Consider the following 25,698-nt stretch of genomic DNA (forward strand, 5'->3'; position numbering starts at 1 on the left):
GCCGAAGAGCTTTGGATTGGAGCTCGTTACCTGCCGTTCTCATTGGATGTAGATGTGAAACTTCACGGATTGGTGGGAAAAACAGCAGGTAGGATATCTTCCACTTATGATTGGCTGTCTTCGAAGCCCAACCTTATTGGAGAATCAGGGATTGAGTAAGCAAGTCCTGAGAAATGATTGGGAGAGACGACTCCGGATGTGCTTGACTGAGCACTGATTGGTGCATTGAGGGGTCAGGAAGAGCAGTTCCACACGAGGATTGGCGGTGGAGTGTCCCATGGAAACGGAACCCAGAACAGCAGCCAGGAGCTTGCACGGGGGCGGGGCAGGGTGTTTCCAAGGCGCCTGCGCTAAACCAGCTTCTCGGCGCCATTTTGTCCCGGCAGCAGTGGTCGCAGCTCTATCGCATTTTATGTTCCTGGCTGGAGGAAGCGGAGTTTTCAGCCGGTAGATTTATTTTAATGTGGCGCGCATTCAGCGTTCCCTCCGGGACAGCACTCAATGAAGACCGGTGGAGTCTCAGAGCTTTTGAAAAGGTGAGTTGGAGGCTATGGTTGTCCGAATGACTAGGGGATGGCGCAGCTTTAGCGGCACCGGCACCGGAAGTGAAGGGGCCGCAGGCGGCCATGGTTATAGTAAGTTTCCCCGCCGTGGGGTGGAGTGTGGGGGCGGGGTGTAAGGGGGCGAGGCTTCCTCTCCCTCCGAGGAAAGAGAAAGGCTGAGGAGGCTGACTCGTGGTCCTGGGAGGTAATCCTGTGGTCCCTACTCAAGGGAATGAGCGGTGTTCTGGATTCTGCTTTTCTCCGAGCAGTTTTTCCTCCCTTTGGAAGTGCGTTTCAGGGACTTGTCATATTTTTCACCAGAGTAGTTACCGCCGTAGGGGTGTCCTTGTTAACACAGGGAGGATATGGTTCTTTGAAACCTCTTGCGTTGGGGGAGGTGTTTTCCTCCTACCCCTCCCGTACGAAGCTTGGAGGAAGCTAGCAGGTTCTGGCATTTAGAATGCCAAGGAATTTACTTGCTGGTTCAGAGGCTGCTACTGTGACCTTAGTCAAGATGAGTGTCACTGTGCTCGTCGAGGCTACTTTGTGTAAGAGACTAGCAATACCTCTGCAACTGAAAATACCTTTGTTGAAAGGACTTCCCCTATGGTACCTGCATGGAGCTGTTAGCAACACTTTGTCTGTTAAAGCAGTCAAGAACTGACATATTCTAAATAGTGCATCTGGGTTATTGACACTTATAAAGAATGTAATATCTTTGACAGTCAACACCGACTAAATTTGCACAAGAGGACATTTTAACGTAGAATTGATTTTTTACCAAGTTGATTTTTCTCAAAATTGTTCATTAAAAATGTGAAACATGTCTGTATTTCAGTGAGTGACCTAGTCATACTTAACTGAATAGATGCTTATACTTATGTGGGCCTCAAGACTAGAGAACAGTTGAGTGATTTAACAACTCTTTGGGGTTTTTTGTTTACTTTTTCTTTTTGGCAGTTGGTTGAAGACAACATATCAGTGGCAAACAGCTCAAGTATGATAGAGGTGAGTTCTAATATCTGTAAGACTCTACAATTGAGTGGACCACCAGGAAACGTTTTCTGTGGACTGGCAAATAAATACTAGAATGCAAGAATGGTAGTTGAAAGAGGTTTTATTTGGTCACCGGTTCAAATAAGTCTGCTTAATTAGCTTCAGATGTGATGTTTGAAATCCCCAAATTAGGACATCCTCAGAATTGTTTACCTATTCATGTAGTTCTTATTTCTGGACTTCAGAGCGCTTCATGTTTTTATGAAGGAACACTGTATATTTTTATAACCCCTCCCCCCATTTAAAAATTTCTTTATACAGAGATCTTATCAATAAGCAAGTTTAAGAGTGAGGTGATTTTGTTTAAAAGGTAATTATAAAACAGTAGAATAATATCAAATTTCCCAGGGGGCATTCACACATAGTTAATATTACCAACTTTATAGAGTTATTATTTTATATAAATATGCACTGCGCGTCAGTGATCTTTTGGAAATTACTGAAAAACCCAAAGAAGATAAAAATTTCTTGTATTTCTTTTTTTTAATATTTATTTTTTAGAAGTAGTTGAACACAATATCTTTATTTATTCATTTATATGTGGTGCTGAGGATCGAACCCAGGGCCTCCCATGTGCTAGATGAGCGCTCTACCGCTGAGCCACAACCCCAACCCCCAAAATTTCTTCTATTTTTTCTACCCAATGATAGTAATTACAGTTCATACTGTGCAGAGAGTTATTTTGATGGTTTAAAATATCATTCTAGGGCTGGGGTTGTGGCTCAGCACTTGTCTAACATATGCAAGGCCCTGGGTTTGATCCTCAGCACCACATAAAAGTAAATAAATAAAATAAAGGTATTGTGTCCAATTACAAATAAAATAAAATATATATATGTGCATATATATATATATATATATATATATATATATATATATCATTGTACTTATTTTTTACCCACTGGGAACATCAGAAATAATTTATCCATAAAGCATCTTTCATGGCCTCATAGTGTTAGATAGGACAGATGTACCATAATTTATATGACCTGTTTTGTTTACTTTTCTATAATAGCACTAATATGTCAGTGAATATCCTTGTACATATCAGTGACTAAAATTTCTAGGCATGTAGATCTTCTAGCATACCCCTAATTATTTTTTTGTAATAAATTCCCAGAAGTGGAAATATAAGGCCAAAAGAATTATACATTTGAGGGTTTGGATACATGTACAATTGTCCATAAGAAAGCTCTCTTGCCTTATGATTTTATTTGTTGTCCTTTTTTTTTAATTGAAACCTTCCACCCAGTTTTCTGTTTATTCTTTATTTCTGAGATCTGTTACTCAAATAGAATTATTACAGTTTTCTTTTTTTTTCCCCTCAAGGATTTAATACTCAAGTCAGTTGGGTATTCTTTGTGCTTCCATGCAGCCTTCCCTAAAGTTTCTCATATTTACATATACATTCCCTTAGTGCTATTGTAGCCTTATAGGACCCTTTACATGCCTTTCACCTCACTTTCTTTGCAATTATTTGCCTCTTCTCCGGTTTAAGAATGTTCCCAAAAGGCAGCAACTGTTTTTAATTACCAATATGTTCCTCCTCCTGGTACATTGTAAGATATTGAATCTGTATGCACAATTGTATACAAAATGTGAGAAATAATAAGCTAACATAACATTTTTAATAGTACTTTTGAAAATTAATGATGTTCTATAGATGCCAGGGTAGCCTTCAAATTTTTTAATGTTCCAAATACTTAATTTTCAATTGATTTGTAGTTATTAATAAAATACATATTTACAGAACCCATTAATAATGTATCAATATAATTTTCTTAAGACTTTATTCATCAATTCTTTAAGGATTTTAAATCTTAATAGAAGGCAACTGCAGATAAATATTAACTGAAGAGTTACTAGACAATATTTTTCATAGACATAAATGAAGGAAATTATAAAATTGCACATATTTATTTTTAAATTATAGTTGGACACAATACCTTTATTTTATTTATTTATTTTTATGTGGTGCTTAGGATCGAACCCAGGGCCTTGTACATTTTAGGTCGGTGCTCTAGTGCTGAGCCACAACCCCAGCCTAAGTTGCACATCTTTATAACTTAGTGAACTTGACTAATGAGAGTAATACTTCATACAGAATCAAAATGTCAAATTATTAGTGATGTTTCAGTGATATAAAACTATTTTTGAAAGAATGTTTTATGTATGGATTCAAATGAAGGTATATAATTAGTGCCCTATGAGGTATTTTTTACTAAAATCTAAGGACATCCTTGTATTTGTTTAACCATTCATGTCATTCCTGATTCTGATTTTTTTTTTTTTTTTTGAGGCAGGGACTTGCCATGCTTCCTAGACTGGCTTCAAACTCCTGGGTTCAGATTTTCCTCTTGCCTCAGACTGTTGGGTAGCTGGGACTACAGGTATGCACCACCAGGACTGGCTTCCATTTTTGAATTTTTAAGTAATACTTAATATTTTTATCAAAGAACACCATGAGCATATTCATGGGGTCCCTCTTTCTTTCTAAAAACTTGAAAAGAAAATTTGACCAGTGAGAGTTCAGCATCAAGATATTTTTTTTAATAATAGTGTGTATTCTAAATGTCTAAGCTATAACATAACTCAAAATTAAAAGAAGTCTTTGTCTTTCAGAACAAAATTAAAAGAAGTCTTTGTCTTTCAGAATAAGACTGATTTTTCTGGGGAAATGAAGCTATGTATCCCAGTTTTGAAAGACTTGAATCTTCTGTGTCTTGAAAAATCCCATTTCTGGTGTGTAATTTTAGTTTATCTTTAAATAATCAAGGTTGGCCCTGTGTGTGTGTAAAAAATAATAGAATTTATTCCATTGTGCAGTTATTTCTGGAAATATCAGTATATGTTCAGAATAGAACTGATTGCTAAGTTGAGTAGAACTGATTCCTAGACTTATTTTTGAGAAATTACATAATTTGCTTATAATCAAAGCCTACATTTTAATCTATATTGTCTTTTGCTCTATCTAATCAGCTCTAAAATCAGCTCACTGATGATTTTATGGCCACATGGAGTCATAGATAATGATGTTTTTCTACATATAATTAAAAATAGAATAACAGCATACTTAGGATTTGGATTTATGCAGATCTGGTTACTAAATGGCTTTTCTACAAGGATCTGTGCTTGAGAAACTTACTGTCAATAAAAGAGAACATAATTAAACATGAAAAGTTAGTCTAAATACATGCTTCAAAAGATTTAAGAAAATTAGATCTTTATTTAAAGATTTAAGTAATAATAAAGTTCTCTATACAATCAAGGAGATCTAGAAATTTTTAAGAAACATTGCTTTAAGAAAGAGCAGAGGAGCTGGGGATATACATATATATACATGTGTATGTAAGAGTGTGTGTGTGTGTGTGTAGGTATTAGAAAGAAAGAAGACTTTATAATTGGATGGAAGGTTGTGAGCAAGAATGTGATTATATAAGAAAAGATGTATTTTGGGCAGTTGGTAAACCAGTTAGGTAAAGATCTTGTAGCAATACATATAGAGGTATCAAGAAAGATTTACTAGCCGGGCGCACTATCACACACCTGTAATCCCACTGCCTCGGGAGGCTTAAACAGGAGGATCACATGTTCAAAGCCAGCCTCAGTAACCACAAAGCACTAAGCAGCTCAGTGAGACCCTCTCTAAATAAAATACAAAATAGGGCTCAGGATGTGGCTCAGTGGTTGAGTGCCCTTGAGTTCAATCTCTGGTACACCCCGACCCCCCAAGAAAAGAAAGATTTACTAGCTGGGCACAGTGGCATGTGCCTCTGGAGGCTGAGGCAGGAAGATCACAAGTTCAAAGCCAGCCTCAGCAAAATCAAGGTACTAAGCAACTCAAGTGAGATCCTGTCTCTAATAAATAAAATAAAAAATGGGGCTGGGATGTAGCTCTGTGGTAGAATGGTAGTGTTCAATACCCGGTAACATTCCCCACCCCCCAAAAAGCTTTACTTAAAAAGAATTTGAACATGTAAAGATCCTTGTGGTTGGAATACTATCCAAAAAAAAAAAAAAAGAGAGAGAGAGAAAAGGGAAATGATCTTAAAAAGAAGGGGGGGGGGGGGGAATGCAACATGTTTTTCACCTATTAAGAAAAATACTCATTACAGACTACTCAATACCAGTAACTAAACTCACATGGAGGGTGATAGTGTAAATTAGTGGTTAAGTGACCCTGGGTTCAATCCCCAGTACCAAAAAAAAAAAAAAAAAAAAGTCAGAACAAGTGAAGAGTTAACTTTTGTGCACACCTGTAGTCCTAGTGGCTTGGAAAGCTGAAGCAAGAGGATCACAAATTCAAAGCCAGCTTCAGCAACTTAGCGAGACCTTGTCTCAAAATAAAAAGAACTGGGGATTTGGTCTGGTTTGATCACCCCTGGGTTCAGTCCCTTGTATCAAAAATTTTACAGAGTTAACTTTTAAGTATTCCTCGAGAAAGAGCTTAGTTTCACCAGTTAACCTCTTTTGATTCTTCTACCACCTATTCCCCTTCTGCTCCCAACACACACACATACACACACACACTTGCACAATCACATGCAAACCCTTCCTTTGCCTGTTATTCTAAGACCTTAAAAAAAAAGTGTGTGTTATTTCTTTTTTTTTCCCCTGTGATATATCAAGAGAAAAGTTCTGATTTTATTTCAGGAAAAAGCAAGTCTTCTAAATGATTAGTTAGGTATAGGTAAATCACAATGTTAAATTATTTTTTTCCTTTTTGATTCCACTTTATAGTTACCTGACAGGATTTAGGTTTTTCCTATCCCTGTAAGAATAATAGCTGTAAAAATATTTCAGGAAGGGCTGGGATTGTGGCTCAGGAGTACTGGGCTCGCTACTACCATATAAATAAAAGATACTGTGTTCCACTACAACTAAAAAATAATATATTAAAAAAATCCTTCAGGGCGGGCTACAGATGTGCCTCAGTGGAAGAGCATTTGCCTGGCATGTGTGAGGCCCTGGTTTTGATCTCCAGCACCAAAAAAAAAAACCATTCTGTGGCACATTCCTGTAATCCCAGCAACTTGGAAGACTAAAGCAGGATGATAATAATTTCCAGACCAGCCTGGGCAATTTAGCAAGTCCCTATCTCAAAATTTCAAATTTAAAAAAAATTGGACTGGGGATGTATCTCAGTGATAAAGCACTCCTGAGTTCAATCCCCAATACAAAACAACAACAACAAAAATACAAAAAAACATTCAGGGAGCTGGGGCTATAGATAAGTGGCAGAGTGCTTGCCTAGCATGTGTGAGGCACTGGTTTAAGCCTCAGCACCACATAAAAATTAATAAACAAAGAGAGTCTATGTCCCCTTTACAACTAAAAAAATATTTTAAAATATTTCAGGAATAGCAAAGAAATACTTCTAGGTTTAGTATGTGAAGATGTAGCCAGGGAATTTAGTGGTTTAGGATATATTTCTCTTATTTTCTACCCCATCAATAAGAGAATTCATCTGACAAGGTTGGGATTAGAATTACATTAATACATGTGAAGTGCTATTAGAATGATACCAAGTTTTTAGGAAGTACTTATGAATCAGGTGGTCTTAATGTGAATATTATTACATGAGTGTTATCCCAGGAGAGTTTAAATTATTATGTTATCATATTTATTATAGAGATAAAGCAGCTAGACGACTCTCTTATGTTATAGACCCTCTTCAAGGTCATAACAACCTTTCTTCAATGTTATTTCCTATTTCTTCCCTTCAAAAATCATATGCCGGGCTGGGGATGTGGCTCAAGCGGTAGCGTGCTTGCCTGGCATGCGCGCTGCGCTGGATTCAATCCTCAGCACCACATACAAATAAAGATGTGTCCGCCGAAAACTAAAAAATAAATATTAAGAAATTCTCTCTTTCTTTCTTAAAAAAAAAAAAAATCATATGCAACAGTCACTCTCCACTGTCATTTTCCCCTCTACAAGCCTCATGCTTTTCCTGTTCCTTTTTCTGTTTTCGGTAATAGTCCAGCCTCCTAGAATGTTGCCTTATCTCTGCATATTCAAATACATTTTACGTAAAGCTTCCTTGATAGCACTATAGGTGTAGTTACAAGTAATATCACCATGTTTTCTCCTACATAATTCCTGCCACTTTCTGTATTGCATTTTAGCTTTTTCATTTATTTATATGTCCTTCACTTTGTCATGAAATCTTTATAGATAGAGAGCATATACCTTGTTCACCTTTGTAAGTTTAGGAGCCATCATAGGCCTTGGCGTTTGTGGGTACTTATTTGTAGAATGAAATGTTATAAAATGTATAGCAAGCAAAAGATGGCATTTAATAGACAAATGTATGTCATTAAAGATGTGCTTTTTCAGTATTTGTACATCTAAGAACCCCTTAATCAGTGCCTTAAAATTAGAGCACTTAAAGTTTTGGGAATTGAATTGGGCTCAAGAGCCTATGGAGGGGTAATAGCACTATGGGAACTATGCACAAATTAGGAATTTTCATTAGAATATTTTCTTTCAGAAAAGTTTGGCAAGGACTAACTTGCCAGTAACTAGGCCACCTGGATCAATAAGTTTTTGAACTCATAATTTTACCATGTAAGTACTTTTTAAAAACCACAATACCATAATCCATGACACTTGAAATGAGAATAGGAATTGGATGAGATATTCTTGAGTATGTTTATTTTATCCTTAGTTGCTGTGATACTGATAAGGGTTTGGGCCTTTAAGATTTACAAGAAATGAGAATTATGGAAATTAGGGAGATAAATTGAAATATCAGAGCCATATCATACATCTAAAGAAGCAGTTCTTAGAATTTTTATAATAACTTAGTAGGACATTGAATTAAAGGAGCATCATAATATAGTAACACTGGCTTTGAAAAACAGATGTTATGTTGTAATTATAAGCCTGTTGGTTTTACTCGTTACTGTGACCTCTGAGATAGTCACTGCATGAATTTTTGCTTTTAGAGAATAAACTTCATGGGCTAGGTATTTATAACTCTTAATGTTTGAAATTTGTAATCCAGCACCACATTTTTCAAATAGGAATTACATTGTGTACTTCTCATACCCAAATCAGAAGTATCAGGCACTGACTTGATAATTTTAGCATTTAAGGAAGTAGTTGATGTTCATATTACATAGAATCATATTCTGACAAGTTTTAATGGCCCTCCTTATTTTCAAGGATTTTTTTGTTTTTTTTTTTTCCCCCTCACTGGGAATCAAACCCAAGGCCATGAACATGCTAAACAAGCACTTTACACTGAGTTCTGTCTCTAACCCATTTATTAAGAGTTTTGTTTTCATTGGACATTAAAGTAAATTTCAAATAATATCTAAGCATGACTACCAACTAATTTCATTACAGTGAAGCTTCTGTTTTCTATATTGTTCAGTGTACTTAAATCAGTTACAGGAGAAAATATTTATTTATTTGGTAGTGATTGAATCCAGGACCCCAAGCATGCTAAGCAAGTACTCTACTGCTAAAGTACATCCTCGTTCCACTCCCTTTTTTAAAAATTTTGAGTTAGGATTTCAAAAAGTTGTTCTCAAAACTTGAGGTTGTCCTGCCTCGGCTTCCTAAGTAGCTGGAATTATAGGCCTGTGTCACAATTCCCAGTTCCTCTTATTTATTAATATGTTATCTGTTATATTAATACATGACTTATTAATACATAATCACACATTTCCTGACTGCCTGTGGATCTCATCTTGCTTTTGCCAGGGAGGAAGGAAAGGATAGATGATGATATTTGTTTAGGACTTTAGGCCTTTTAGTGTACTGTACTGCTCTTTAGGAGTGATAGTTTAAAAATTAAGATACAAGTTAATTGGTATTGAAAAGTCCTCTAGTTATTTCCACAGCTTTAAAGTAGGGCATGAATAAGTCATGGAGGAAGGGGTTTTTGTTTTTGTTTTTGGCTGGTGGTATGTTTGATAATATGTTATTGACTCTGCTGATCCTAACAGACCACTTAGGGGTTTATATTTATTCACATGCAGGGTTACCTCAAATGCTACAGCAAGCAAGAAAAAAAATCTCACTTTGCCCCATTGGTTCCCTCAAACTAAACTAAAATTCTTACTGATTCTCAAAACAAATCCGTTTCTAAATTTTTATATGCCACCATATCGCTGTTTGCAGTGTTTGTATAGTTTTGGTGGCTTATATCTTAGTCAGAAGGAACCGGGAAAGGGATTTTCATACAAGGAAATATAGCCAAACAAAAGGCCCTTTTGCGGTTTCTTATTTCTCTATTTATCATGTGATACTGCTTTTAAGGCCTTAAAATTACGTATGCTACCGCAAACTTTGCTGTTTTCCACCCAGTTTTGAACTTCTGCATTTTTATTACATAGTCATGAAGAACTAGGCTGTTCCCAGTAAATATTAAAGTTGCAGAACTTGCTTCTCTGCTGCTGGGTACTTCCTGTTTTGTCAGATTTCCATTTAGGGAAAAGAATAGATTTTAAAGTAGGCTAGTTTGAGTTTCATGTTTAAAGCGTCTCCTGAAATTCACTTTGGAAGCCATCCAAATATCGAGAGGGGGAGGAAAATGGCACGTCATGTCTCCACATAAAGTCATTTGTCAGAAAGCTGCATTTGGCTTTGTATCATGAGAGAGAGGATTGCCAGGAAGGAAGAGAAACTGCTTGCTGTCAGAAATTTTTAGTGTATGACTTGCCAGTATTATGGCTTGCCCTTCAGCTTTCTGTGTCAAACATGTTTGTGTTTGTGAATGAATTATGTCACCTCTGAAGGAACGGTCTGTGTTCATTTCTAATAGACCTTTTTTTTTTTTTTTAAGATTGATGTGATTTTTTTATACCTTTATTTAATTTATTTATTTTTATGTGGTGCTAAGGATCGAACCCAGCACCTCGCACAAGCTAGGCGAGCACTCTACCACTAAGCCACAGCCTCAGCCCCTCTAATAGAATTTATTCTAGAAATATAGAAGAATTGCATTCAGTTTATTCCAAATAACAGTGGGAACAGTTAAAATTCAAATGTTAGAATAGAAATGTATCACTACATTGTGAGTGTGTGGAATATATTGTACAAAAGTTGCAGTAATACCATTTTAAGAATCTTGCACAGTGGCACATACTATAATTGCAACTTCTTGGGAGGCTGAAGCAAGAGGATCAAAAGTTAGAAGTTAGTCTTGGGCACCTTAGTGAGACCCTGTCTCGAAATTTAAAAGAGCTGAGGATAGTTTAATGGTAGAATGCTTGCCTAGCTTGTGTGAGGCCCTGGGTTCAGTCCCTAGTACTGAAGAGGGGTTGGTACAGGGAATCTTTTGTAACTAAAGTAATGAATAAATAGAACATGAGTTAGAAATAATGAATTAGTGTTGCTTTTTCAGTCCTGTGAAGTGAACTAATAGTTAATAAAATATGTCAAAGCATGCTTTCACTATAAACCTCTACCTTGCAGGTAAGGGAATCTTGCTATACTGTGGTCGAACCAAGTTCTTATTTTACCAAATTGATACTTCTCTTCCTTGACCTATCAGTAAAATGAGATGCTTTTTACATTCACAGACAAATGCACAGAGCATTTTCTACTGGACATGCTTCTCACAGAGGAAAGAAAACTAATATTCACCAAGATAATGCTTCCCTCCACCTTCTGGTTTCATGAAAAATTAAGCCACTTCCTTCTTTTGAAAAAAAGGAAAGAATTAAATTCAAATGTTAGTAAAACTAATTCTTCTCAAAGGTTGTATTCTAAATAAAGATTGCTACTGCTTTGAGTAAAAGCTTAAAACTGTAAAGTTAACAAAAAATAAAAATAAGAGATGGTTTTTAATCTCTGACCATTAAATGAACAATTATACAGTTCCTGATTGGGGGCCCTGAACTCTTCATCCACCTATATGTTGGAAATAATTCTCCTAACACCTTTGTGTTGCTCTTTTTGAAAGTTGATGTTGAGGGGCTGGGGATGTGGTTCAAGCAGTAGCGCGCTTGCCTGGCATGCGTGCGGCCCAGGTTCGATCCTCAGCACCACATACAAACAAAAGATGTTGTGTCCGCCGAAAACTAAAAAATAAATGTTAAAATTCTCTCTCTAAAAAAAAAAATTTAAAAAAAAGTTGATGTTGAGTTTAAAATATGTGAAACCATCTGCTGTTAATTTCCCCTTTTTCACCTAGTTATATACTGTTCTTGGGTACAGGTGATTGAACTTAGGGGCACTCAGCCACTGAGTCACATCTCCAGCACTATTCTGTATTTTATCTAGAGACAGGGTCTCACTGCTTAGTGCCTCCCTTTTGCTGGGGCTGGCTTTGAACTCGAGATCCTCCTGTGTCAGCCTCCTGAACCGATGGGATTACAGGTGTGTGCCACCACACCCAGCAAGCTGTATATTTTTATAACATTTCTCATAAAATCAAAATGAGTTTTCTTAAATACCTCTTGCCCCTATTGCTTCATTCTGCTGTTTAGCCTTATGACAGAAGTAAAATCTCTTTTTGAATTTTTTCAAGTTGTAGATAGCCACAATACCTTTATTTTATTTATTTTACATCGTGCTGAGGATTAAACCCAGTGCCTCCCATGTGCTAGGTGAGCACTCCACCACTGAGCCACAGTCTCAGCCCAGAAGTATAATCTCGTAAATACTTTGAAGTATCTTTTCTGTTTCTTTTCTTGCCCCATGAAAAACTGATATTTTTCTGATCCTTGCAAGTTTTGCCTTTTCCAAAATATCACAGTTGTAATTAAGCAGTATGTATGAGTCATACAGCCTTAATTTCCATTTCAAGTATACACCTGTCAGTAGGAACAGTGAGTTATGTGTTAAGTGTTAAACTTCATAAGAAATTGGCGAACTGTTTTCAAATGCAGCCATACCATTTTACTTTACAGCAGCAATGACCATTCCTGTTAATCCACATCCTCACCAGTACTTGGTGATTTGTCTTTAATTGTACACTATCTAAAGCTGAGTGATAACACATTGTAATTTTAATATGTATTTCTCTTAATAGTGAAAAGCATCTTTTCACATAGGTATTTGCCATCAATGTATCTTGTTTAGTGAATTGCCTGACTCTTTTGTCCATTTTTTTACAATTAGGGTATTTCATGTTTTGAAAGTTCTGTGTATCTGCTGTGCACAAGTCCTTTGTTAGATGATTTGCAAGTATTTTTCCTCAGTTTTTCCTATTTTGTCATTCTTAAAACGTTTTATTGTGTAACTTTAATGGATTTAATGAATGATTCTTTCTTAAAACCAATAAGAGATCTTTGTATATTTTTTTGGAATTATCCTGTGGATAGGTGTCCCAGTATTCTAGCATCATTTGTTGAAAAATCATTCCTTTCTCCACTGATTTGCCTTTTCACTCAGTTGATCATATTTGAAATCTGATTTTGAACTCCATTGTGTCCCATTAACATTGTGTCTGGAGCATTAGAGTTAAGTCTGGATTTTTGTTTTTGTTTCTTTGGTGTGTTAAAAGATCAAACCAGAATCTCACACATACTAGGCAAACACCACTTAGCTGCATCCCCTAATAGTAAGTTTTGAAGCCAGGTAGTTTCTCTGCGTGTTCTTTTTCTATACTATTTTGTCTTTTCAAATTGCTTTTCTTATAAAAATTTTAGAAACAGCTTATTAATTTTACCCTTCCTGCTCTCTGTGCCTCTTAAGATTAGGTTTACATTGAATTTATAAATCCCTTTGCAAATTGATGTTTTAACCATACTCGGTCTTCTGATCACTTCTAATTCTTTTTAAGTTTAAATTTCTATCTTTACTTTTTTGTTGCTTTTTTAAATGGTGCATAAATCCTCACTGTATAGATGAAATTTAGTAATTCTCCAAAATCGCAATTATTAAAAATGACAAAGCCAGCCAGATTGAAACCTGTATCAATTTATAAACTATATCCTAGGTTTAATTATAATGCTATCTTTCTTAATTTGTTTACACTGAAGTAGGCTAGAAGCCCCCAGCTTCTTTTGTCAAGAAAAATCCCATTACTGTGCTTCAGTATAAGAATTGATCCTACAAATGTTACATATTTCTGAGCTTCAGTTTTCCAGAAATTCAGATAAATCACTGACATTTTTGAGCCAGTATTTTTAAAATATTATACCTTACTTTGTACTTTACTACTAGGAATTATTTCTGTAAGATGTGTACCGGGAGAGGGAAGAGGGCAGGGAAAGTGGAAATACAGGGTTGAAATGGAGCAAATTTTAAGTCCATCGCCTTAACCACTCGGCCACGACTACCCGGGAGCAAATTTTATTACATGCATGTATGACTATGTCTAAATGAACCCCTACTATTACACCTAACTAACCATTTTTTAAAAGACATGTGCCTTGAGCATTTGGATGCCTGACTCCTTGTTCACCAGATAAAAAGTAGGAAGTGTGTTTTTTTTTTTTTTTTGGTTGTTTTAAATAACTTCTTGTAAAATGTAGGTCAAGTACCTATAGTCTGGGGGGCTATACACTTATTTCATTAAAGACATTGTAGATTTATACAAACAGTCTCAGTGGTAGAACCAAAGTTTTATTTAGGGTTAGGAGCAACTGCACTGTTATTCTTGGGTTTTTAAAAACCTGACATTTAAATAAGAAACATGTAAAGAGGGTTTTTGGCAAGGGTGAATTCTAACTATCATTTTTGAAGGCAGTTTGGTGGGAGCCATTAGGAAAGACCTGTCAAGAAATAGCCTAGGCACATAGTATGGATATAGGAAAGTAAAATCTAGGTCAAGTCTGGATTGCATTTCCAAAGGTAAGAAATTTAAAAATTAGAGAAACATTAGGAGTTAATATTATACATAAACACAGTTTCATTTAAGGATTTCTTCTGGTTTCTTAGTATTTTGAAATGTTGATATTTTTATAAAATGGAAACACTATAATTTTAATTTGCTGCTTACCTTGTGAAATTTATTCCAATGTTTCCATCATATTAATAACCTGTGACTTCATTTTTTAGGTCCCTTTAGGAGTGACAGAAATAAAAACCAATGGATCATCTCATCAGATAAGTTATTTTACATTCTAAATATATTATGTTGGAAACTCTAAACTAGAACTTTGTTCTTTAAAAATTATGTTTTGTTTTTGTTTTTTAAGGTACCAGTATCAAGATGATTTACAGCAATAAGGTATTCAGTCTTAAACATTGTATTCATGTCAAAGTAAAACATATCAGCTTTTTTTCCTGGAGGCTTGCCATTTCTCAATGATATGATTACAGAATGGCCCTACAATTAAACCTACATTAATAATGAAAATCTCTCATTTTTCTTTCATAATAGATATCAAATTAGGTATATGTTGTATATGTTTTAAGTTTAGATTAATCCAGTATCACGGTAAATTTATATTTCTCTAGTACCAGTGTCTTCTCTTATAGAGGGTTATTAGCTGTACTGATAGGAATTTAAGAACAGTTAAGCCCACAGCATAGTAAGTGAAGTTTTAGGACTCGCCCTAGTTGACTGAGGGAGAGTCAATTTCTGTCTGAAAATAGATCCAGTTTAGTATTATTTGGGCATTTGTCCAAAGCCAACACTTATCACTCTCTGCTAAGAATGATTTGTAAAATATAGCAGGTAATCTCATACTATGGAATTCATGGTAAGATGCTCAAAGCCCAGCAATACCCTGCAGCTAAACTCTCAGTGACTAGATTACCTTCTTAGGAAAGCAGTAACAGTTGAATGGAGTGATGCTGGCATGAACTCAATTTAGGGTGTGTATACTTGGCCTGAGTTCAGATTGTTCCTGCTCTGAGTAGTGCTGTTCAGGGCACATTTGTAATTCTTCAGGCCACAGTTCTGATTTTTGTAAAGACAGAAAGTGACCTAACATAAATCCTTAACTTACCACAATAAAAGGAAAAAAGCAAAAATATTTTTTTGACTTCTCAGATAGTGTCTTTCTAAAAAACTGAAAACATCTTTCTTACACCTAAAAAGTCAAAACTGGCTGATGACCAGTATAAAAGAACCAAACAGACTGAATTCATCTTATTCCAAAGACTCATTTTACAGTATTCTAAGGAATTTTAGTAGTAGGCGTAAGTCTGTATTTTAACAATAAGCAAATGTAATGAATGTCATTGATCATTTCTCCAATTATGTCAAGTAGATATTAACCAAACTTCAGTGGCTACAAGTCAAAAATTTAATGAAAACTGGTCAGGGGCTAAAGTTACATGGAACTGTTATAGAAATTTATAACAGAATAGATGCTGAAGTAAATGTTACATATTATCATCATCTGATTCATCCTCTTCCTTCAAAGATTCCTGTTAAGAGAAAAATGGTATTTATATTTGATTAATATCATTATGTCCCACTTATTAGCACTCATTGAAAATTTATGTAGAAAATTTAAAAATGAAAAACGAATACTTCTTTAGAATATATACAACTGAAAAGCATTTTGTGTCCTGAAAACCCTGTCTACTTTTAACCCCCCCAAAAAACTTTGGAACCAGAGTGCAACTTTATTTCCACTGGAGCTAACCTAGAAAATGTCTACCCTTGGTTCAACTCTTCAGTATTTAATAGGCAAGTTCCTTTATCATCAATACATGATTTTAATTAGTAAAGTTTTTAATGCTGAAGCTCACCTTAGCATATTTCTCTGCTTCTTCCCTTATATCTTTTGGAACAATTTCATGTCTTCCTTTAGTTACTGTAAATTAAGGCATATATTTAGTTGAATTAAAAATGAGTATACTGATTTAGGTAGTATGATTGTTCACCTAAGGTTGTGATACTGTACTATGAATAATAAACAAGATACTTTGTACTAACTTTTGTGTGTTTCTTTCATGTGTGTCTAAATGTGCCCAAGTTAAATTATTGAAAATTATGATTTATAAATCCTGAGAATTAATTTACAGCACGATTAGATTCTGAAAATAGCCTATCCTTTAAGCCCTATGCTAGGTAGAAAAAAAATGGGTGATTTCTCAGTAATACATGAAACAGATATTTCAAAACAATGAACTGTTCACAACTTTAGTCAATTATAAGAAGAATTTTTCCTTTGATTAACTAACAATCTGTTAATTCTGTTTTGGATTTCTTTATATTAAAAAGAGAAATTAAGTACACTATAAGTGTGTCCTAGAATAAGTAAATGTCTAAAAGTAACTTACGTTCACCAACCCAGCTGAGCTCTAGTTCAAAAGCTTTATCTTTAACTTCATCATGTACTATGTAAATTCTAGAACAGAAAAGGAGAAATTAGCAATTGGTCACCTCCAAACATCTAAGTTCAGGTACCCAATCAGTACAAATTAGAATGCCCATCTCTATTTACAAAATTATATATTCTTCCTGTAGTCTATTATCATGTACATTAGAAAAGAGAAATTACACAGTTATTGAGATAAAATGAATCCCTTGCTATCTTATAAACAATGAATATACCTATAGAATCCATTTGGTTATTTTGATACATTGTTTTAAAATTGAACTATAAAAAACATAACAGGTTCAAACAGTAAGCAGTCATTCACTGTTCCTTGTCAGGATATTCATTTTTTTCTATTCATGAAGCAGATATTTTAAAAAACAACTTATAAAGACTTAGCAAGGGGCTGGGGATGTGGCTCAAGCGGTAGGGCACTCGCCTGGCATGCGTGTGGCCCGGGTTCGACCCTCAGCACCACATACAAACAAAGATGTGTCCGCCGAAAACTAAAAAATAAATATTAAAAAAAAAATTCTCTCTCTCTCAAAAAAAAAAAAAAAAAAAAAAAGACTTAGCAAATGATGCTTTCCTTGCCAAGTTTTTCACAACTTAATAGACGATTGACTCAAAAATATGATGTTCATTTATCCTACCACATTTCATAAAATAAATTTTGAACCGGACCTGGTGTATTTCTTTTCTGAGCTTTTTTTTTTAAATATAGTAGTGAATTACTGAATTTGTGAATTTAATCTTAAGTAAATGACATTCGTACTGGTAGTTGTACATTATATTTAATTCAGTATAAAATGATGTCTCAAAATAAGTAAAACCCAACTAACTGGCTGTTTTACTATTTTTCAGCACCATGTCCATTCATTTAGTACCAGTTTATATTCCACTTAAGTGGTTCTCACACTGTAGTATGTCACAAACTCAAAACAAGGAGGCACTGTAGTATAACAAAGTAACAGGAAAAGTATCAAAAATTGTCAGTGTAAAGTTTTATTTTATATTTTATACTGCTTTACACACTTCACTTTCAGAGGGTATTCTAAAGCCCTGCTATAATATGAAAGCATCTTATGATTAAGGATAGCTACTTGATGTGTACCATTATACCTAAACATAATAGTGGTAAGGGCTGACTTCCAGAATGCCTGATTTCATGAAAGATGCTATTTAATATATCATATTAAAATGTTGTAAAATTCAGTGAAAATATGTAGAAAATGGCTTATGCTTCCTTCTCAACTGAAGCTGAATGAGGGAAGTAAAGGAGGGGTACTGACATTAGCAGGAATGGTGGACAAGGAAGACAAAACCACCAGTTCAGAAAAGATTATCATTTAAATCACATTTTAAAAAGATATATACATTTTTATTTGTAGGAGCCAACAAGTTAATTTTATTTTTACATGGTGCTGAGGATTGAACCTCAGAAGTGCTAGGTTCGAGCTCTACCACTGAGTCACGAACCCAGCCCTAAATCACACTTTTTAAAATTATATAATTGAGACTTCTGGGATTTTTTTTCCTTGCAAATATTATTAGATGTAAAGCCCAAGACACTATTACACTAAGGTTACTCACTAGACCTTGTCTGTGTTGTAATGTGGGATGGAGGTGCTGTGAAATCTCAAACATTACAAGTTTTAAATCTCAATAGCTGGCTACAAAGTCAATATTTTAATGAAATTTTTAAAATAGCAAATGCATTCTTTCAACTAGAATTATGAAGGTGTTTTTTAAAAAAAAAAATTGCCACCTAGGTTTATTGACTGTGCTTACTATTTAAAAAATTATTTATATGCTACTTTTTAATATAAATCATTCAGGTTTTAAGCTGTACTTGTTTTGTATGAAGGGGTTATTATCAAGGATTGAACCCTGGGACACTTAGTCACTAAGCCACATCTCCAGCCCCCCCCCCCTTTTTTGAGGAAGGGTCTTGATAACTTGCTTAGGACCTCGCCTCACTAAGTTACTAAGGGTAGCTTTGAACTCATGATCCTCCTGTGATTATAGGGGTGCCCCTATCTTTTTCAAAAAAATTTTATGATGAATCTGAAAAAGTGAAATACAGCTTTTCCAAAGAAAGCAGCAGCTCAAAAATGAGCCAGCTTCACAGATCATGTACAGAAGCAATTAGCTATAAAGTTTGCAAGACCAAGGGTATACAGCTCAACAATAGAGCATATATGGATTCCAGTTGCAGGACCATAAAATAAAAGCAAGCTTTTTGTTGAAGGCTATCTTTTAAGATTAAATAATGAACTTTATGAGATTTGAGAAGTTAGGAGCTAACAAATGAAGCTGTTAATTTGATATCCAAGGTCTATTACATCTTCCTACCCTAAATCCTATTGCCTAACAGTTCATTTTGTCAAAAGGTACACTTTCCCACCCCATTCATTACTGAAAAATAAGGATATTCATGTCGAGGGTATAGTTCATGTTTAACGTGCAAGGCACTAAGTTCAATTCCCAAGACAACAAGAAAAAAAGATTTTCTTCTTGGTGTGGATTCTTAGGATTTTACATTTACCTTCTAAAAATTATACATTATATTATTTTCAAATGAAACAGCCTCTTAAAACATAGAAAAATCACAAGTTATTCCAACTTACATTTTTGCAACTTCTTTAACAACATCACGGCAGGTCATTTCTTTCATCTACAAAAATATAGTATATATTCGTGAGATAGACTCTTGGATCTAAAACCATCTAACTTAAAATCCAAAAAGAACAGACCATAGAGTTTCCTGATTCACAATTTAGTATTTTTCAGTTAACATGACAAATAGATATTCTAGATAACCACTAATTTTATGTTAAATTTTTAGAAGCCTCTATCAATTCATTTATAAGTAGACCCTGAAGTTTAAAAAATTGGAGGGAGAAAAAATCTTGAGTTTGTTTTCAGCCAATTTACTTAATAAAATGCCAAAAATCATGCTAGATAGTAGGTACCTACAAAACAGAAAGAACAACAAAAGAAATTGTTCTTAAGGGATATCAGGGAAAGCTTTCGGAAACCATCAGGAGGATTTAAGCAGGTTCTTAGAGCACAAATTGGATTTGGTTTGATTGCGGGAAGACAAATGTTAATCCACAAAGCAAAAGAGGGAAGCCAAAAAGTTCATTCATGTGTTTTTTTCAGTATTTGAAAATCAGAGTAGGAAAAAAAAAACCTATTTAGTGGTCAGCAGAGCAATGTGTACATTATTCAGATGCAACCCAAACAAAGATTTAATCACAGTGTTTGAGCATACTAGCATTTATATTTTGGATATGTCAGGAGGATGGAAAATGGTGAAAAATACAGAACACTTTTACATTGGTCCAGACTCGAAGTGTGATTCAACTACTAGTGTCATTAAATCAGGTTCATTAAATTTATTTTTATTTTAATTTAATTTAGAAATCCTGATGCTCAAGTTGTGTCTACAGGACGACATGAGGAAGTAAAAACCATAACATTAAGTTTAAGAACACTAATCTTAGGAAACAGACAAATCCTATCACAGAAAAAAAGGCAACCGAGATGAACTCTTCAAAATATGCATGGATTGGAGACTTGAGAGATCTAAGGAACAAATTCATTATGAATCTTTACAATATGGATTTAAAATCATTTACAAAATGAGATTATTGAGGCAATGCATGTTAAATTAGGGGTAAAAGAAAACTAATTTTCATATTTTTACCCTTACTAGGTTAAGTTCTATAGTTGGTGAATTAATTGCATCCTGCACAGGCAAACTTAAGTATAAATTGGAAAAGCACATTTTAAATAGCAAACATGTTTTTATATGTTCACAAAATATTTTTTTGTAAATAGATCATCAGAGGTAAAACAGGCTATAGAACTGATGTACAGCAAGAGGTGACAAAAAATTCTTTCAGTAAAGGACCAAACAATACTTTTACTAAAAGTAGCCATAGACTGTGCCTGTATTCCAATAAAATTTACTTAAGAAAGCAGGCAGTGGGCCAGTTTTCAATCCCTGATTTAGTAGTACATGACTTTAAAGTATGTGTTCCTCAAATGAAGTGATTGTTCTAAATTTTTATCTGGGATTGGTTGTTTTCCCATTTGTTACTTTGGTTTAACCACAGACAAAATAAATTGCTGACTATTCTTATACTTTTTTTTTTTTGGGGGGGGGGGTTGCTACTGGGGATTTATCCCCGGAGTGATCAAACCCTGAGCCACATCCTCAGTCCTTTTTATTCCAACAAAGGGCCTAAATTGCTGGGCACTAGCATGCCCCATTGCACCCATACAGAACACAGAACACTCTGGAGAGATGTAAACAAACTGGTTTACTCTTACACCAACTTATTATGTGACCCTAGGCAGTGTGTTATCCTAGGGTTGGGCTGTAGGCTAAGTAGTGTCCCTAGGTCCTTTTTTCAACTTTACTAAAATACCAAACATGAATCAGATTTCTAGAATTTGACATTAAACAAATGCTAAACACTAACAAGTGTTTTCTAGAACTGGGCCTTAAGTATGCTGAATGAGTAAGTCAGGTTGTAGTTTAGCATTCATACTGAGTGTACCTGAAAATCTCTATAAAACTGAAACTGATAGGTCATATCCTTGTCTTTTAGGCAAACATCTGACAAGCAAAAAGACTTTATGGCTCCTATTTCAACATAAAGTTAACTGATTTATAGCTAAAACAAATATTTTTAAATAAACTTTTCATACTAATAGCTGAATTTCTGGCTTATGAGAAAATAGAAAGTACGTAATTTTAACAGGAAAGGCTTCATGCCTTGTCTAGCTAGGAACAAGAAAGAAGCAGTAGAGTACAGCCAGACACTTTAATAGAAGACTTGTAAGACATAAAAGCTATGTCCCAAAGAAAGAAATGATATAGGAAGAAATATTATATATGTTTTTTATTGCAGTTCTGTGGCATTAACTCATAAATTTTACAACACTAGAATTTTCAAGTTCTAGGGATCCATGAACATGGACTTTGAACCATTATATTAAAAAACTATTTTGGATGAGAGGAATAGATGAATTCTAGATAGGGCAGAGGGGTGGGAGCGAAAAGGGTGGGGCAAGGGATTAGCAAGGATGGTAGAATGTGGTAGACATCATTATCCAAAGTACATGTATGAAGACATGAATTGATGTCTACATACTTTATATACAACCAGAGATATGAAAAATTGTGCTGTGTACATGTAATAAGAATTGTAATGCATTCCGCTGTCATTTTTTTTAATCAATTTTAAAAAAAAGAACTATTTTGGATTATTTTGAATTAAGCAGTCATCAAATCACAAAAGGATCCATGAGGCAATTCAGATAACATGTTACCAGATTTCCTATTCAACTGCATAGCAACTTCACAAGGCTCTGCTTTAAATATCAAGCTATACTATTTCCTTGGATTAAGAGGTTTAGTTTGGAGTGATAAATTTTACTTCTAGCAGAATTCAAACATTAAATATTTGTTACCTGAAGTTTTTCTATTTCTGTCTTTGCAGCTTGCCTGGCTTTGCCAATGGCACAGCCCCAATAACCCTATTTTAAAAAAAGGAAAAAACATTTAATCGTTTAATTAGTATACTATCCATTTCAATAATCACTACTGTTTCTAATAAAAGGATGTTAATACCTTAAAAGCAAATGTGGACAAAGATATGCAACATTCTCCTGAATATTACAATGCTCAAAAAATTTCAAATACCAAATCCTTCCCTACATGCCTTTTTTTGTGATGCTGGGGATCAAAACCAGGCTTTGCATGTGCTACGCAAGTGTTCTACCACTGACCTCCAGGTCTGTATTCAGTTGGAGTTTGTTTTTGTTTTTGTTTGGTGCTGGGGATTGAACCCAGGGCCTTGTGCATGCAAGGCAAGAACTCTACCAACTGAGCTATGTCCCCAGCCCCTGTATTCAGTTTTAAGACACTGCTAATATACTAATGAAAGAATCAGGGCTGGGGATGTGGCTCAAGTGGTAGCACGCTCGCCTGGCATGCGTGCGGCCCAGGTTCGATCCTCAGCACCACATACAAACAAAGATGTTGTGTCTGCCGAAAACTAAAAAATAAATATTAAAAAAATTCTCTCTCTCTCTCTCTCTCTCTCCCTCCCTCTCTCACTCTATCTTTAAAAAAAAAAAAAAAAAATGAAAGAATCACATTTTAAATTTACTGTGTATTTTCTCTAGCATATGGAAAGCCATAGGTTTTTCCTCTGCCTCATATGCATAGGTTATTATTAATGATAAAAAAGAAAACATTCCTTGAATGAGTTTTAAAGAAACTAAGGAAATACTACAATAGAATTTTAAATGATTCAAGATTACTCACATATGAAACACCTGATGGGTCAATCATGTAGAGCTGTGCACCATCATTCACACTGTAAGATCCTAACATGAAACTGCATTTAAAAAATCATTTTAAAAAGTTATTCTTAATACCATAAAAATAATTTTTAAAAACTTGCAGTGATGTAAGTACAATTATAATTTCTATAATAAATTACTAATATACATAAAATTCATAGTAACTTCTTTGGTATGTTGGGTTCCAAATTAGTAAAATCTAGTACATACTAGAGATTCTCATGTGGGTTTTTAAATTTGTATTAAACTTTCCGATGAAACTATCTTGGCAAGACGGTAGAAAAAAGTAATTATCAGTGAAAAATAGAACTACGGAGAAGGTCTGAGAAAGCATCAACACTCAAAAGCCATAGGAATAAAATTCCTGACTGAAAGTCAAGTTTTCAATGCAACTTTTTCCATCTTTCATTCCCCAATATTTCTCCACTTTTCTGCAATAATTAGAAATGGCTCAGTTTTATATGCTCAACAAACTGAAATTAGGCTATTAAATGATCATATGAATTACTGATTTTCTGACATTGTGATGTATTTGCTTTAGAGGTTACTAATCTCATCTTACCTCTTACATTACATGCAGTTAATCTTTAACAGTAAACTATCCAGTTCTCATCCTTTCCATCATTTCCTTCCATCCTCTACACTACTATGACTTATCTTTCAGAATATATATCCAATTGTCATTATTTTAAAACCCATCAACATTTCCTTCATTAGAACTCCTTGCCATGGAGCACAACTTCTGTAGGACTGGACCTTCCAGCATCTGCTGTATCATCTCTAAAACCTTCTCTTAATCTGAAATGACCATGTAGTTTTATACTTTCATACCAATTCCTTTGCATCAAATACTCTTCTCCCATTCCCCCTATTTCTCATACCCCTTTTTTTGCCACCTCTCCAGAAATAGGCATTTGTTTCCCCACTACACCTAATACATATTTAAGGCCACTTTACCTGTAAGGTGTTTCATCTGTGTCCCTACTTCCATGACTGACTCCTACCACCCTCCCCCCAACAAAAAGAAAGAAGTGTTTCTAATTCAGCTACTGTTCTGAAAAGAAAAGGAAGAAGAGAGAATACATGTGTGCAAGATACATATTCTTACTCCCTTAAAAACCTCAGAAAAGGCTGGGCACAATGGTGCACGCCTGTAATCCCAGCGGCTCGGGATGCTGAGGCAAGAAAATTTTGAGTTCAAAGCCAGCCTCAGCAAGAACGAGGCACTAAGCAACTCAGTGAGACCCTGTCTCTAAATAAAATACAAAATAGGGATGGGGATGGGGCACAGTGGTCTAGTGGCCCCGAGTTCAATCCCCAGTACCCACCCACCACCCCAAAAAAACACAGAAAAGTAACTGATGAACTAAGAGCTCAGTTGAAAGATTAAAAATGAAAAGTATTTTATACAAAGTATTTCAGAGTAATTCAAGTGAGAATTAACCAGTGTTAACAAGTTACCCACCATGTCTAACCTATTGCCAGTGGAACAAAAGTCTCTAATTTGTCTTCCTAAGTAATTTAAACATGGATGCTTATGAACAACTCAATGGTAGGATTATAGCTAAGCACTAAGATCTCAATGTTTTATTTTGATCAAGCATGACTGACTTTTAACAAAAATGTTATTAACTGTTCTTTCATTTCAGGAAAATGTAGTTTACTAGATGACAACCATATCTGAATATTTACACATATTCCAGATCATGGCAATAGTATCCCCACTTTGCTCAAAAGTAAACATACTAGCACTTTACCTTAACAGAAATAGACACTGTGCCTAATAAAAATTATAAAACATAACTTGTATGGATTCATTACAGACTGTAAACTCCATTTAAACAAATAACAATAACCCAATCAACAAATGGGCCAAGGACCTGAACAGACACTTCTCAGAGGAGGACATACAATCAATCAACAAGTACATGAAAAAATGCTCACCATCTCTAGCAGTCAGAGAAATGCAAATCAAAACCACCCTAAGATACCATCTCACTTCAGTAAGATTGGCAGATCTGATTTTTGATAATCTCACAAATTTCATACCTGCAGCCAAAAGGTCTAACAGCGCTGTAGAGTGTGTAAGCATGTACATACATAGCCACTCTGTCTGCAAGATGCTGAGGAGGAAAAAAGAAAACCTTATTAATACATTTCTTTTACTGTTCAAAAGGTTCCTCAATATGTTACCAACTTACTTTTAGTGGAATGTTGTAGCCGAAATTAGATCTAAAGTTGGAAGCCTCTTCTCTTGCTATGTCTGCTAAAGAACGGGCATCTGCCAACAAACCTGCTACAGCCTGAGGGGAAACAAAGTACCAATTTAATAAACACATTCCTATCACAAATCAAAAAGTACAGTTATTTACAGGTTTATATAATAGTGTTTTAACAAGCATCATTTCAAATAAATTTGGGCTTTAGATCTTTATGGGGCACTTTGATGCTTGGAATTACATTTGGAATTTTTTTTTTTTTTTAAGAGAGAATTTTTAATATTTATTTTTTTAGTTTTCAGTGGACACAACATT

General features: G+C 34.9%; 1 protein-coding gene and 1 long non-coding RNA gene across 3 annotated transcripts in view; one reads left to right on the plus strand and one right to left on the minus strand.

Moving 5' to 3' along the window:
- LOC124104466 (uncharacterized) lies at nt 1–16,394 on the plus strand. Of its 2 annotated transcripts, none has more exons than XR_009228373.1 (5): nt 1–536; nt 1,503–1,550; nt 3,902–3,988; nt 4,252–4,340; nt 11,135–16,394. It is a non-coding gene; the product is annotated as an uncharacterized LOC124104466 (long non-coding RNA). The 2 variants fall into 2 exon arrangements; XR_009228374.1 differs by having other exon boundaries at nt 14,562–16,394.
- The window catches only part of Psma3 (proteasome 20S subunit alpha 3), a 20,292-nt gene continuing 10,337 nt past the window's right edge, over nt 15,744–25,698 (minus strand). Inside the window, exons 4-11 of the mRNA XM_046461426.2 lie at nt 25,366–25,467; nt 25,214–25,287; nt 23,127–23,199; nt 22,268–22,333; nt 19,411–19,457; nt 16,743–16,810; nt 16,209–16,273; nt 15,744–15,881 (exon numbers count right to left, since the gene is read on the minus strand). Of these exons, the coding sequence (XP_046317382.1) occupies nt 15,837–15,881; nt 16,209–16,273; nt 16,743–16,810; nt 19,411–19,457; nt 22,268–22,333; nt 23,127–23,199; nt 25,214–25,287; nt 25,366–25,467 (540 nt within the window). The 3' untranslated portion in view covers nt 15,744–15,836. The remainder of the gene's footprint in view (nt 15,882–16,208; nt 16,274–16,742; nt 16,811–19,410; nt 19,458–22,267; nt 22,334–23,126; nt 23,200–25,213; nt 25,288–25,365; nt 25,468–25,698) is intronic.

This window comes from Marmota monax, unplaced genomic scaffold (assembly GCF_021218885.2).
Source record: "Marmota monax isolate L192 unplaced genomic scaffold, Marmota_monax_Labrador192_F-V1.1 WCK01_AAM20220418_F8-fsc00001, whole genome shotgun sequence".
In the NCBI taxonomy this organism is placed as follows: domain Eukaryota; kingdom Metazoa; phylum Chordata; class Mammalia; order Rodentia; family Sciuridae; genus Marmota; species Marmota monax.